This window comes from Amblyraja radiata, chromosome 43 (genome assembly GCF_010909765.2).
Source record: "Amblyraja radiata isolate CabotCenter1 chromosome 43, sAmbRad1.1.pri, whole genome shotgun sequence".
Classification (NCBI taxonomy): domain Eukaryota; kingdom Metazoa; phylum Chordata; class Chondrichthyes; order Rajiformes; family Rajidae; genus Amblyraja; species Amblyraja radiata.
The window spans coordinates 6,292,352-6,307,250 of NC_045998.1; the positions used below are offsets into that span (position 1 = coordinate 6,292,352).

Sequence of the window (14,899 nt, forward strand, 5' to 3'; positions counted from 1 at the left end):
GCCTCACTTATTAATTGGCATTAAATTCCATTTGCAGTCCTTGGCCCACCTTCCCAACAGATCTATATCATGTTATAAATTATAAATCATTCCTCAGCAATTTTGGTGTCATCTGCAAATTTACTACTAAAAACCATATCACCGTCCAAATCGTCACCTTCTCCATCATGGTCTGGTTTGGCTCAGCCACGACATCCGGAGGCTGCAGCGAATCGTCCGATCAGCTGAGGAGATTGTTGGCTGCAACCTTTCTTCCCCCCTCCCATTGACGAACTGTACACTGCAAGGGCCAGAAATGGAGCGGGTAAAATCATCTCTGACCCGTCTCACCCTGGCCACACACTCTTTGAAGCACTTCCCTCTGGAAGGCGACTCCGGACTGTCAAAGCTGCCACAGCCAGACATAAAAACGGCTTTTTGTTTACTGTATGTCGTTTTGTTACTTGTGAGAGGAGCACCAATGCAAATTCCTTGTATGTGTACATACTTGGCCAATAAACGTATTCATTCATTCATCGTTACTGTCGATAACGTACAACCGTGCACTAGCAGCGCCCCCGTGAACCAGCACCGCCCCCATGCACTAGCACCGCCCCCACGTGCATCAGCACCAATCACAATCCTCCAATCAGAAAAACAACCCTCCACAACTATCCATTGACTCCGATCTCCAGGCAAATCTTTTGATTCAGGACTGTACTGTGGCTCTTCAGCGAATAGAAACTTGACATTGTCAGTGATGATAGACACAAAATGCTGGAGTAATTCAGTGGGACAGGTAGCATCTCTGGAGAGAAGGAATGGATGACTTTTCGGGTCGAGACCCTTCAGCGGTTATTATTCGCTCAATTTAGCTATATTGATTTGATGGGTGTTTATGCTTGTACTCTGCTGATCCACAGAACCTTCCAAGCGTGTTGAACCTGAAGAAGGATCCTGACCCAAAACATAATCTATCCATGATCTCCCGTGGGGCGGCACAGTGGTGCAGTGGTAGAGTTGCTGCCTTGCAGTGCCCGAGACCCGGGTTCGATCTTGGTTACTGGTGCTGCCTGTATGGTTGTCATACATCCTCCCGCACTCCAAAAACGTGCATGTTTATAGGTTAATTGGCTTCTGTAAATTGTCCCTAATGCGTAGGATAGTGCTAGTGTGTAGCTGGTTGGTGTAGACTTGGTGGGCTGAAGTGCGTGTATTCTACGCTGTATCTTTAAAGTCCCAGATGTTGCCTGACCTGCTGAGTTCCTCCAGCACTTTGTGCTTTGCTCATGAATCCAGCACCTGCAGTCTCTTGCGCCTCCAGCTCAATCGTGTCAGCAGATACAAGCTTAACCCCAGTAACCTTTTTTCCTGAAACGAGCTAGCCTTTCCAAGTGCCAGTCTGGTTCGGCTTTACATTGAGCATAGGTGTGGTCGTGACTGAACTTGGAGCCTCAGCAGATAACCTGGGGATTGTGAGCCAAAGGGTTGTCCAGGAATTATGTGGTGGGGAGGTGAGTGTTTGGAGATGCCACCCTGGAAAGGGATTGAGTTATTGTTCCCTAATGTGCACTTGACGCTCTCCACAGGAGCAGCTCATCGGACTGCGGAAGCAACGGAACATGGTCCTCACAGCGTGTCAGCATGGCCTGTCCAACATCAGCTCACAAGTGAGAGAGCAGGTTAGTGAGCATCAAGGTGAAGGTCAAATAAAACATCCCACAAAACCAATCCATGTACTGGCACGGTGGCGTAGCGGTAGAGCTACTGCCTTACAGCACCGGAGACCCCCGTGCGATCCTTGTCTGTATGGAGTTTGTACATTCTCCCAGTGACCTGCGTGGGTTTACTCCAAGATCTTCGGTTTCCTTCCACACTCTAAAGACGTACAGGTTTGTAGGTTCATTGGCTTGGTATAAATGGGGTGTTTTAAAAATATCGCTAGTGTGTGTAGTGTTAAGGGCCTTTCCTACGAGCATGCGACTCGATGCAGCAAGCGCTACCTAAGCAACTCCATGCGGCAAGCGCTACCTAACGTGGTCGCTTGAGCCGTACGGCCTCGCGGGGCCGGTCGCCGGAGCCGTATGGAGTTGTGCGGAGCTAGTCCCAACATCGCGCGGGGCTCCGAAAAACTGACCGCGTTCAAAAATTCCGCGTGGCAACGGCCTGCCGGCCCGCAGCCGCCTCGACGGCGTACGTCACGCGCGAACTTCCCGCGGATTTCACTCGCACTTCATGTCACTCACTCGACCTCCGTGCGGCCCCCGCTTCTGGTTAGGTTGCGCTTGCCGCATGGAGTCGCATGCTCGTTGGACAGGCCCTTTAATGTGCGGGGATCGCTTGTCGGTGTGCCGAAGGGGCTGTTTCCGCGTTTGTAGGTTAATTGGTTTGGTATACTTTTTTTTTTTTTAATTGTCCCTAGTGTATGTAGGATGGTGTTAGTGTACTGGGATGGCTGGTCGGTGTGGCCTCGGTGGGCTGAAGGGCCTGTTTCTGTGCTGTATCTCTAAACTAAAAAACTGAACTAAACCACCAACTGATGCCTGACTCCTGAAAACTCAGTCGGTCTGTACTGATACAGGGGGAGGAGGGGGTGGAGGCTGGAGAAAGTAGTGTGTGAGAATGAACTGCAGATGCTAGTTTATACTGAAGATAGACAAAGTGCTGGAGGAACTCGGCGGGTCAGGCAGCATCTCAAGGGAAAAGGAATGGGTGACGTTTTGGGTTGGAACTCATTCTTCTGAGAAACCGTCTGAAGTAGGGTTCCGACCCGAAATGGCACCTATTTATTTTCTCCATAGATACTGCCCGACCCAGCATTATCTTCGTAGAGGAAGTACAAGTGGGTGGCAAAGTGGTTCAGCTGGTAGAGCTGCCGCCTCCCAGCGTCGGATCCCGGTTCGATCCTAGCCTCGGGTGCCGTCTGTGGAGTTTGCATGTTCTCCCTGTGACTGCATGGGTTTCCTCCCACATCCCAAAGACGTGCAGATTTGTGGGTTAAGTAACCTCTGTAAAATTGTCCCAGTTGTGTAGGGAGTGGCTTGGAAAGCTGGATGGCATAGAACTTTTCATTGGTACAGGTGTCAGGGGCTATGGGGTGAAGGCAAGAGAATGGGCTGAGAGGGAAAGATAGATCAGCCATCATTTAATCGCAAAGTGGACTTCATTGGCCGAATAGCCGAATTCTTCTCCTAGAATTTATGAATGGGTGATTGATGGTCGGCGTGGGCTGAAGAGCTTGTTTCCATGCTGTATCGCCACGTACATACGGTGTGGGAGGTGGTGAAATAGGAATAGCAGGAGCTAGCAGGAAAGAGATTAGTTAAAACAAATGTAGGTCCCTTGCAGTCAGAAACTGGTGAGTTGATCATGGGGAACAAGGATATGGCCGACCAATTGAATAACTACTTTGGTTCCGTCTTCACTAAGGAAGACATAAATAATCTGCCGGAAATAGCAGGGGACCGCGGGTCAAAGGAGTTGGAGGAATTGAGTGAAATCCAGGTTAGCCGGGAAGTGGTGTTGGGTAAATTAAATGGATTAAAGGCCGATAAATCCCCAGGGCCAGATAGGCTGCATCCCAGAGTACTTAAGGAAGTAGCTCCAGAAATAGTGGATGCATTAGTAATAATCTTTCAAAACTCTTTAGATTCTGGAGTAGTTCCTGAGGATTGGCGGGTAGCAAACGTAACCCCACTTTTTAAGAAGGGAGGGAGAGAGAAAACGGGGAATTACAGACCAGTTAGTCTAACATCGGTAGTGGGGAAACTACTAGAGTCAGTTATTAAAGATGGGATAGCAGCACATTTGGAAAGTGGTGAAATCATTGGACAAAGTCAGCATGGATTTACAAAAGGTAAATCATGTCTGACGAATCTTATAGAATTTTTCGAGGATGTAACTAGTAGCGTGGCTAGGGGAGAACCAGTGGATGTGGTGTATCTGGACTTCCAGTAGGCTTTCGACAAGGTCCCACATAAGAGATTAGTTTACAAACTTAAAGCACACGGCATTGGGGGTTCAGTATTGATGTGGATAGAGAACTGGCTGGCAAACAGGAAGCAAAGAGTAGGAGTAAACGGGTCCTTTTCACAATGGCAGGCAGTGACTTGTGGGGTACCGCAAGGCTCAGTGCTGGGACCCCAGCTATTTACAATATATATTAATGATCTGGATGAGGGAATTGAAGGCAATATCTCCAAGTTTGCGGATGACACTAAGCTGGGGGCAGTGTTAGCTGTGAGGAGGATGCTAGGAGACTGCAAGGTGACTTGGATAGGCTGGGTGAGTGGGCAAATGTTTGGCAGATGCAGTATAATGTGGATAAATGTGAGGTTATCCATTTTGGTGGCAAAAACAGGAAAGCAGACTATTATCTAAATGGTGGCCGACTAGGAAAAGGGGAGATGCAGCGAGACCTGGGTGTCATGGTACACCAGTCATTGAAAGTGGGCATGCAGGTGCAGCAGGCAGTGAAGAAAGCGAATGGTATGTTAGCTTTCATAGCAAAAGGATTTGAGTATAGGAGCAGGGAGGTTCTACTGCAGTTGTACAGGGTCTTGGTGAGACCACACCTGGAGTATTGCGTACAGTTTTGGTCTCCAAATCTGAGGAAGGACATTATTGCCATAGAGGGAGTGCAGAGAAGGTTCACCAGACTGATTCCTGGGATGTCAGGACTGTCTTATGAAGAAAGACTGGATCGACTTGGTTTATACTCTCTAGAATTTAGGAGATTGAGAGGGGATCTTATAGAAACTTACAAAATTCTTAAGGGGTTGGACAGGCTAGATGCAGGAAGATTGCTCCCGATGTTGGGGAAGTCCAGGACAAGGGGTCACAGCTTAAGGATAAGGGGGAAATCCTTTAAAACCGAGATGAGAAGAACTTTTTTCACACAGAGAGTGGTGAATCTCTGGAACTCCCTGCCACAGAGGGTAGTCGAGGTCAGTTCATTGGCTATATTTAAGAGGGAGTTAGATGTGGCCCTTGTGGCTAAGGGGATCAGAGGGTATGGAGAGAAGGCAGGTACGGGATACTGAGTTGGATGATCAGCCATGATCATATTGAATGGCGGTGCAGGCTCGAAGGGCCGAATGGCCTACTCCTGCACCTAATTTCTATGTTTCTATGCTTGACCTACTGAGTGTTTCCATTTCTTCTCTGTCACTTCAAAGAGAATGAGTCGACTGTGGAGGGAGTGGACGGACAATGTTTCATGCACAACACAATACCCCTCTCTCCCCTGCTTAGTCTGATCACTGTGCTGTACGGAAGTCTGGGCTTGTAACTTTGTTGATCATTCTTTCGTTGTCTGCAGTCCTTCATCCTGCTCTGTGACCTCCTGGTGATCTTCAGTGCTCAGATGACAAAGGATGGAAACGAGGAGTTGCGACCACTGGTCTTCACAGCCGACGTGTCTCTTGTGTCTGAGCTGCTGAGTTTTGTCATGGACCACGTGTTTGTGGAGGCCGAGGAAGATGGAGATGGTGAGGAGCTTACAGTACGCCACGTTAACTTCATTAGGTACAATGCTGCTCCTCTCTCCCAGGAGCTGCCTGAACTGCTAAGTTACTGTGAATGGGTAATTGATAGCCAGTGTGGACTCGATGGGCCGAAGGACATCGTTTCCTTTGTTGTAGCACAGCGATAGAGTTGCTGCCTCACAGAGCCAGAGACCCGGGTTCAATCCTGACTATGGGTGCTGTCTGAACAGAGTTCTCCGTGTGATTGCATACATTTTCTCCGGGTGCCTCTGTTTCCTCCCATGTTCCAAAGAATGTGCAGGTTTGTAGGTTAATTGGCTTCTGTAAATTGTCGCTCGTGCCTAGGATAGAGTTTTTTCCCGATGATCGTTGTTTGGCATGGACTCGGTGGGCCGAAGGGCACATTTCCAAGCAGTATCTCTGTACTAAACTAAACTTTTTTTACCTCTGGGTCCTCTGCTGTCCTCTCTACACTATGCCCTATTCCCACTCCCGTCGAAATTTCCCAACTGCAGCTGGCTTCCGAACGCTTCTCCTTTCTTTCATCCTAATCCCCTGCGCTTTCCCTGCACTGGTTAAACTCCACACCTAAAACTGAGCACGGGCCCAAAATACTCGCTCTTGTGCCACAGAGGACTGTGGAGGCCAAGTCAGTGGATATTTTTATGGCAGAGTTCAAGTTCAAGTAAGTATTGTCATGTGTCCCTGATAGGACAATGAAATTTGCTTCAGCACACAGAATATAGTAGGCATTGACTACAAAACAGATCAGTGTGTCCATATACCATTAGAGGTAGACAAATTCTAGATTAGAACGGGTGTCAATGGTTATGGGGAAAAAGCAGCAAAATGGGATTAGGAGGCAGCCTTGACTGAATGGCGGAGTAATCTCAATGGGCCGAACGGCCTAATTCTACTCCTATAACCTGTGAACGTGTGAAATCTTCCCACCAATCCCCACCATGATAAGATCACGAAAGGACAGTTATCATTTACCCTATAGCTCTTTGGATTTGCCTGGTGTTAAACCATAACCTTTTCAAAGACACTCTTTAGTAGTTTCCAAGGTTTTTGTTTATTAAACATACAGTTCTTACATTCTCAAAGTAACAATTCCCTTTGCTCAACACTAAGATACAAAATGTGTAGAAAGGAACTGCAGATGCTGGTTTAAATCGAAGATGGACACAAAAAGTTGGAGTAACTCAGCAGGACTCAGAATCTCTGGAGAAAAGGTGACGTTTCGGGTCAAGACAGACTGAAGAAGGATCTGATTCCAGCTTTTTCTGTCCAACTCAAGTACAAACATAGTTATCTTTCCTCTTTCACATTGGTCTAAACCTAGTTGCCCAGGTCGTATCTAAACCTGTTTGCCCTGGGCCAATCATTGGGAGTTAAGGCTCGGTCCGCATTAATCAACCTGACCTCCCGGTGGCTCAGCACTTCAACTCCCGCTTCCATTCCGTATCCGACCTCTCTGTCCTGGGTCTCCTCCATGGCCAGAGCGAGCACCACCGGAAATTGGAGGAACAGCACCTCATATTCCGCTTGGGGAGTCTGCATCCTGGGGGCATGAACATGGAATTCTCCCAATTTTGCTGTCTCCTCCCCATCCTATCTCCCTCAGCCCTCGGGCTCCTCCTCCTCCTTTTTCCTTTCTTCTCCCCGCCCCCCACCCCCCCATCAGCATGAAGAAGGGTTTCGGCCCGAAACGTTGCCTATTTCCTTCGCTCCATAGATGCTGCTGCACCCGCTGAGTTTCTCCAGCATTTTTGTCTACCTTCGATTTTCCAGCATCTGCAGTTCCTTCTTAATCATTGGGAGGTCATGTTGCATTGTGCAAGACGTTGGTGAGACCGCATTTAGAATATTGTGTTCCGTTCTGGGACCATGTTATAGGAAAGATATTGTCAAATTTGAAAGGGTTCAGAAGATTTACGAGGATGTTGCCAGGACTAGAGGGTGTGAGCTAGAGGGAGTTGAGGGTGTTGAGGGTGGGACTCTATTCCTTGGAATGCAGGGGGATGAGGGGTGAACTTATAGAGGTGTATAAAATCATGAGAGAAATAAATCAGGTTGATGCAGTCTCTTGCCCAAAGTAGGGGAATCGAGGACCAGAAGACATAAGTTCAAGGTGAAGGGGAAAAGATTTAATAGGAATCTGAGGTAACATTTTCACACAAAGGGTGATGGGTGTATGGAACAAGCTGCCAGAGGAGGTAGTTGAACCTGGGACTATCCCAATGTTTAAGAAACAGTTGGAACAGGTACATGGATAGGATCAGTTTGGAATGATATAGACCAAACGCAGGCAGGTGGGACAAGTTGGGCCGAACGGCCTGTTTCCACACAGTATCACTCTATGACTATATGACATTATCACAGTTGTGTGTTAATGAGCTAATATTGATCGTTCTCACTAGTTCCAATGAGTTGTATAGGAAGGCACTGCAGATGCTGCTTAATAGAGAAGATAGACACAATGTGCTGGAGTAACTCAGCGGGTCAGTAGCATCATTGGAGAAAAGGAATAGGTGACATCGGATCGGAATCCTGCTTCATACTGCAGTCTTAAGAGGGATTCCATCACCTTCACCTATTTGGTTTCTCCAGGATTGCTGCCTGACCTGGTGTATTACTCCAGCACTTTGTGTCTAACTTCAGTTCCAACTAGTTGTTAAGTTTGGGTTACTTTCAGTGACAATTCAGAAATCTGAGATGCAAGGGGACTATACAATACAATTTATTTGTCATTTGGACCCCTTGAGGTCCAAACGAAATGTCGTTTCTGCAGCGATACATTACAAAACTAAAAAGACCCGAGACACAACACAGTTTACACAAACATCCATCACATCGCTGTGATGGAAGGCAAAAAAACTTATCTCCACTGCACTCTCCCCCCCGATGTCAGAGTCAGAGTCAAAGTTAAAGCCCCCGGCTGGCGATGGCGATTGTCCCGCGGCCATTAAAGCCACGCCAGGTGATGCAAGGTCGGACACCGGGTCTAGTTGTTAGAGCCCCCGGCGTGCGCTCGCAAAGTCCCGCGGCCATTCCAAGCCGCGCGGGGCGGTGCTGTAAGGCCCCGCTCCAGGTACTCTTCAACCCCGCAACTCGGGCGGGAGAAGTCGCCGCTGCGGAAGCCCCGAAAAGCGGTCTCCCAGCAGGGACCCGCGGGCTCCCGGTGCCACCGTCCGCCAGACCCGCAGTTGCAGCCTGCGAAACTCCGGAGGTCGGGTGGCAGCAGCGCTCCACCACCGCTCCACCCGCTCCGGACTCGGCAAGCTCCGCGACGGTGAGTAGTCGGCAGCTCCGCAACTGGAACCCCAGGTCGTTCCTGTTGGAGGCCGCTCCACGTTGCAGCCCCAACCACAACGGAGACCCGACAAAGAAAAGGTCGGGTCTCCCGTGCAGGGGAAAGATTTTAAAGTTACCCCCACCCCACCCCCACCCCCACCCCCCCCACACATACCCCCAAAAAAAAATAACAAAACAAAACAAGACTAGTGCAGGATTCCCCAAAAATTAATTTGCACGCAAGGAAGGCAAATGCAACGTTAGTATTTATTTTGAGAGGACTATCATATAATAAACAGAGATGTAATGCGGAAACTTTATATGGCGTACCTTTAGAGAGGAGATGAGAAGGAATTCCTATAGCCAGAGGATGGTGAATCTGTAGAATTAAGTGGAGGCCAAGTGATTGGGTATTGTTAAAGTGGAGGTTGCCAGATTCTTGATTCTAGGGTGTCAAAGGTTGCGGGGCGAAGGCAGGAGAATGGGTTTGAGAGGGAAAGATAGATCAGCCATGATTGAACGGTCTACTCTGACTCGATGGGCCGAATGGCCTAATTCTGCTCTTGTTTCCTGTGTATATTCAACAGCCTCTGTACCTGGGATTCCCGGAGCTTTGAATGCAGCTTTGTCTTTGCTGGGTGCTGTTATGAGGTTGTCCCTGATGTATGGTTGGGGTTCTAACGCCGGTGTGTTTGTGTTTAGATGAGACGGTGAAGATTGAGATGCTGCATAAGAGGAGGAATTTCCTGGCTGGATTCTGCAAGCTCATTATCTACAACATGGTGGATCTCAGGACTGCCGCTGACATCTTCAAACAATACATGAAGGTAGGAGATTGATCATTTTTGACATTGTGCGGTGGCGTAACGGTACAACTACTGCCTGACAGTGCCGGACACCCGGGTTCAATTCTGACTACGGGTGCTTGTCCGTACAGAGTCTGTGCCCCGTGACTTGTGTGGGGTTTCTCCGAGATTTTCGGTCTCCTCCCACTCTCTAAAGACATACAGGTTTGTAGGTTAATTGGCTTGTGTCAATTTAAAATTTGTGTGCGTGTGTGTCCTGCTATCTGCCTCATTGGAGACCCTCGCATTATCTCTGATTGCACTCTTGCACTGAATGTTATTCACATTATCCCCTTTATCCTGTATCTGTACACTGGATGGCCCGATTGTTATCATCTAAAGTGTCTCCGCTGACTAGTGAGCACGCAACAAAACCTTTTCACTGCACCTTCGTACAGGTGACAATAAGCTAAACTCAGGTTGACAAGTCAAGATGCTTCTGATGGAGATTTTCTTCAACAATAGTGACGAGCAAGGTGCCAGAAGACCAGAGGATAGCTAACGTTGTTTCCTTATTTTAAGGGACAGTAGGGTTAAGGCTAGTAGGACTTGCATCATTGGTAGGAAAATGATTGCAGAAGGAAGATTGAGGGAGAGGAAGAAGTCAGCACAATTTGGTGCAGGGGCAACTCGTACCAAATACCACAGCTTACAGTAGCAAGTGTGAGGTAATGCAGTCTGGGAGATCAAGTTGTGTCGGAAGGAACTGCAGATGCTGGTTTACACCAAAGATAGACACAAAACAGTGGAGCAACTCAGCGGGTCAGGCATCATCCCTGGAGAACACATATAGGTGACTTTTCGGGTCGAGACCATTCAGACTGAGAGTGAACCCAGTCTAAAGAAGTGCCTCGACCCGAAACGTCACATATACCTTTTCTCCAGAGATGCTGCCAGACCCGCTGAGTTACTCCACCGTTTTGTGTCTATCTTGGCAGATGAAGGCATTTGGATGCTTGCCTTGGACAGGCTTTGGCATCGAGTACGAGGTGGGGCGTGACATTGCAGCTGCACAAAAATGGTTAGACTGCAATTGGAAGATTGCATGGAGCAGCAGGGTGGGGACAATAGACAATAGGTGCAGGAGTAGGCCATTCAGCCCTTCGAGCCAGCACCGCCATTCAATGTGATCATGGCTGATCATCCCCAATCAGTACCTCGTCCCTGCCTTCTCCCCATATCCCCTGACTCCGATATTTTTAAGAGCCCTACCTAGCTCTCTCATGAAAGCATCTAGAGAACCCACCTCCACCGCCCTCTGAGGCAGAGAATTCCACAGACTCGCCACTCTCTGTGAGAAAAAGTGTTTCCTCATCTCTGTTCTAAATGGCTTACTCCTTATTCTTAAACGGTGGCCCCTGGTTCTGGACTCCCCCAACATTGGGAACATGTTTCCTGCCTCTAGCGTGTCCAAGCCCTTAACAATCTTTTATGTTTCAATGAGATTTCCTCTCATCCTTAAAAACTCCAGAGTGTACAAGCCCAGCTGCTCCATTCTCTCAGCATATGACAGTCCCGCCATCCCGGGAATTAACCTTGTAAACCTACGCTGCCCTCCCTCAATAGCAAGAATGTCCTTCCTCAAATTAGGGGACCAAAACTGCGCACAATACTCCAGGTGTGGTCGCACTAGGGCTCTGTACAAGCTGGGGTGTGGGTGTAAAAGCATGATTGGAGGGGGGGGGGGGGAGGGGAATTTCCAGGTCCTGGTGTGGAAAGGGGACAGCAGGGACCTGCTATTGGATGTGCAGCGAGGATGATATACCAAGGAGCTCTGAGACATTGCATGTATGAAATAGCCACCCTGGGAACGTTGCTGAACTCTGCTCTAACCTCCAGTACTACAACGATTACGGCGACATTATTAAGGAGATGCTGAGCAAAGCCCGACAGATCGATAAGGTGGAATGCGCCAAGACACTGCTGCTTAGCTTGCAACAGGTGAGTAGATCAGCACTGTCACTCTGTCACAATTCAGTAAAAATCCATCCACTACATTGTGCAAGGCAGTCTAATCCCACCCTCCTCATGCTCTTTGTAGGAGGGGATTTTGTGCTATACCCGTACCCTATAACTGCCTTTACTCAGGTGGGCGCAGACACAAAATTAAATGCTCGTAATCAGTGGTGAGTCTATCGAACAAGTCGGTTTATTAAAGGCCTTAATAGCGTGGTAGAAAATACGCTGCCATTCAATATGATCATGGCTGATCATCCAAAATCAGTACCCCGTTCCTGCCTTCTCCCCATATCCCTTGATTACATTAGCCCGAAGAGCTAAATCTCTCAATGCAATTCTCCCTCCTAACCCCATTCTCCTGCCTTGTCTCCATAACCTCTGACACCCGCACTGTTCTCCCCATAGTATCTGATACTCTCATACAGCCCTTCAGCAACTTTGCCCATGCCGACTAAGATGCCCCATCCACCCAAGTCCCATCAGCCCGCGTTTGACCCATATTCTTCTAAACGTATCCTGTCAATGTACGTGTTCAAACGTCCTATAAAACTTGTTAAAGTACCTGCCTCAACTACCGCCTCTGCTAGATCATTCCTAATACACGCCCCACTTTGCTTGCACATCCATATACCTATCCAAAAGCCTCTTAAACACCACTGTCATACCTGCCTCCACCTCCACCGCCACAATTGGCAGCACGTTCCAGGCACTCGCCACCCTCTCTGTATTTTTAAAAGAAACAACTTGCCCTGCACATCTCCTTTAAACTTTTTCCCTCTAGTCCTTTAGTCTTTTTTTAGTACCATCTTGGTGGAAAAAGGTTCTAACTGTTGTTGTTAGGGATGGCCCGGCAGTAACCCTGCTTTTGGGAAGAATTGAGGATCGGGGGGAACTCGCTGTAGACTTTTCTGCTAAAATTAAGACATGATTTTGCCTGTAGCATTGTTTTATATTGACCCCGTGCTGTGTTGTTGTGGCCCTCCAGTTGTTCAGCGAACTGCTACAGGATCAGGGGTACGCTGATCGCGCCACCGTCCAATTCAGCGCCATTAAAGACCTGGGCAGGAGGTTTGCACTGACGTTCGGCGTGGACCTGATGAAGAGCAGACAGTCGGTCGTGTCTCTGCACTTGTAAGTATGAAACTTGCTTCCCCGGGACTGAATTGTAAGGTCATGGGGAATAGGAGTAGAATTAGGCCATTCGGCCCATCAAGTCTACTCCGCCATTCAATCATGGCTGATCTATCTCTACTTCCTAACCCATTCTCCTGCCTTATCCCCATAACCTCTGACACCCGCACTAATTAAGAATCTATCTGTCTGACTTAAAAATATCCACTGAGTTGCCTTCCGCAGCCTTCTGTGGCAAAGCATTCCACAGATTCAACACCTTCTGATTCTCATCTCCTTCCTAAAAGAGCGTCCTTTAATTCTGAGGCTGTGATCTCTATTTCTAGACTCTCGCACTCAGTGTTTAGCTTGTGTTTAACAGTGTGTAGTGGCGGCACAATGGCGCAACGGTAGAGCGGCTGCCTTACAGTGCCAGAGACCTGGGTTCCATCCTGACCGCGGGTGCTGTCTGTACCGTCCATCCTATCTCCCTCGCACCCAAATCTATCTCCAACGTGCATGCGTTCCACTTCCACGCACATTAACTCTTGCTGCGTTTCACACGCTCATCTCCTCGCATCCCCACTCCCGCCTTGTCTCCAGCGGACGGCACAGAGGTAAGAGTTGCTGCCTCATAGCGTCAAAGACCCGGGTTCGATCCTGACTACGGGTGCTGTCCACACAGAGTTTGTACGTTCTCCCTGTGACCACGTGTGTTTCCTCCGGGTGCTCCGGGTTCCACCCACATTCCAAAGTCATGCCGGTTAATTGGCTTTGATAAAAAATTGTAAGGTCCCTAGTGTGTTAGGATAGTGTTGGTGTACGGGGTGATTGCTGGTCCGTGCGGCTCAGTGGGCCGAATGGACTGTTTCAAGTCCAAAAGTCTTAGAGATAGAACATGGAAATAGCCTTTTTGATGCTGAAGTCAATGCAGAAGAAATTTCAGAGATTTGTAGATGTAGCCCAGTCCATCACACAGCAGCCAACAAAATCAAAGACTTGTCCCACCCCAGCCATTCCTCCTCCTCTCGTCTCCCATCAGGCAGAAGATACAGAATCTTGAAAGCAAGTACCACCAGACTCAGAACAGCTTTATCCCCTCTTATCAGGCTTCTGAATGGTCCTTCCATAAGCTATGTTACTGTCCAATTCACCTCTACCCCATTGCGGACATTGGACTTTGTCAATGGAACTTTTGTAGGCAAGAACTGCAGATGCTGGTTTAAATCGAAGGTAGACACAAAATGCTGGAGTAACTCAGCGGGTCAGACAGCATCTCTGGAGAGAAGGAATGGGTGATGTTTCGGGCCGAGACCCTTCTTCAGACTGATGTCAGGGTTGGGGGCGGGACAAAGGTAGAATGTAGGCGGAGACAGTAAGACTGGTGGGAGAACTGGAGAGGGGATGGAGAGAGAGGGAAAGCAAGAGCTATCTGAAGTTAGAAAAGTCAATGTTCATATCGCTGGGATGTAAACTATGAGGTGCTGTTCCTCCAATTTGCACTGGGCCTCACTCTGACAATGGAGGAGGCCCAGGACAGAAAGGTCAGATTGGTAATGGGAGGGGGAGTTGAAGTGCTGAGCAACTGGGAGATCAGGTAGGTTTAGGCGGACTGAGCGGAGGTGTTCAGCGAAACGATTGCCGAGCCTGCGCTTGGTCTTGCCGATGCACAGGAGGTGACACCTGGAACAGCTGAAACAGTCGATGTGGTTGGAGGAGGTGCAAGTGAACGCTCTGCCTCACCTGGAAAGACTGTCGGGGTCCTTGGACGGAGTCGAGGGGGGAGGTGTTGCATCTCCTGCGGTTACAGGGAAAAGTACCTGGGGAGGGGGTGGTTTGGGTGGGAAGGGACGAGTTGACCAGGGAGTTTCGTGAGGGAACTGTCTCCGCAGAAAGAGGTGGAGATGGGAAGATGTGGCCAGTAGTGGGATCTCGTTGGAGGTGGCGAAAATGTTGGAGGATTATAAGCTGTATGCGACAGCTGATGGGGTGGAGGTGAGCACAAGGGGGACTCTGTCTGTGTTACGAATGGGAGCAAGAGCGGAGCTGTAGGATATCGAGGAGAACCTAGTGAGAGCCTCATCTATAATGGAAGAGGGGAACCCCTGTTTCCTAAAGAATGAGGAGATCTCCGATGTCCTGGGTATGGAACACCTCATCCTGGGCGCAGTTGCGGCGTAGACTGAGGAATTTGGAGTAGGGGATAGTCAATGGAACTGATGT

General features: G+C 48.8%; 1 protein-coding gene across 5 annotated transcripts in view; it reads left to right on the plus strand.

The window, feature by feature from the left end:
• The window catches only part of LOC116968079 (cohesin subunit SA-2-like), a 95,445-nt gene that overhangs the window by 61,233 nt on the left and 19,313 nt on the right, over positions 1 to 14,899 (plus strand). For all 5 annotated transcript variants that reach the window (XM_033014703.1, XM_033014705.1, XM_033014702.1 and 2 more), the window contains exons 26-30: positions 1,569 to 1,661; positions 5,300 to 5,468; positions 9,465 to 9,589; positions 11,447 to 11,548; positions 12,552 to 12,697. In XM_033014703.1, coding sequence (XP_032870594.1) covers positions 1,569 to 1,661; positions 5,300 to 5,468; positions 9,465 to 9,589; positions 11,447 to 11,548; positions 12,552 to 12,697 — 635 coding nt within the window. The remainder of the gene's footprint in view (positions 1 to 1,568; positions 1,662 to 5,299; positions 5,469 to 9,464; positions 9,590 to 11,446; positions 11,549 to 12,551; positions 12,698 to 14,899) is intronic.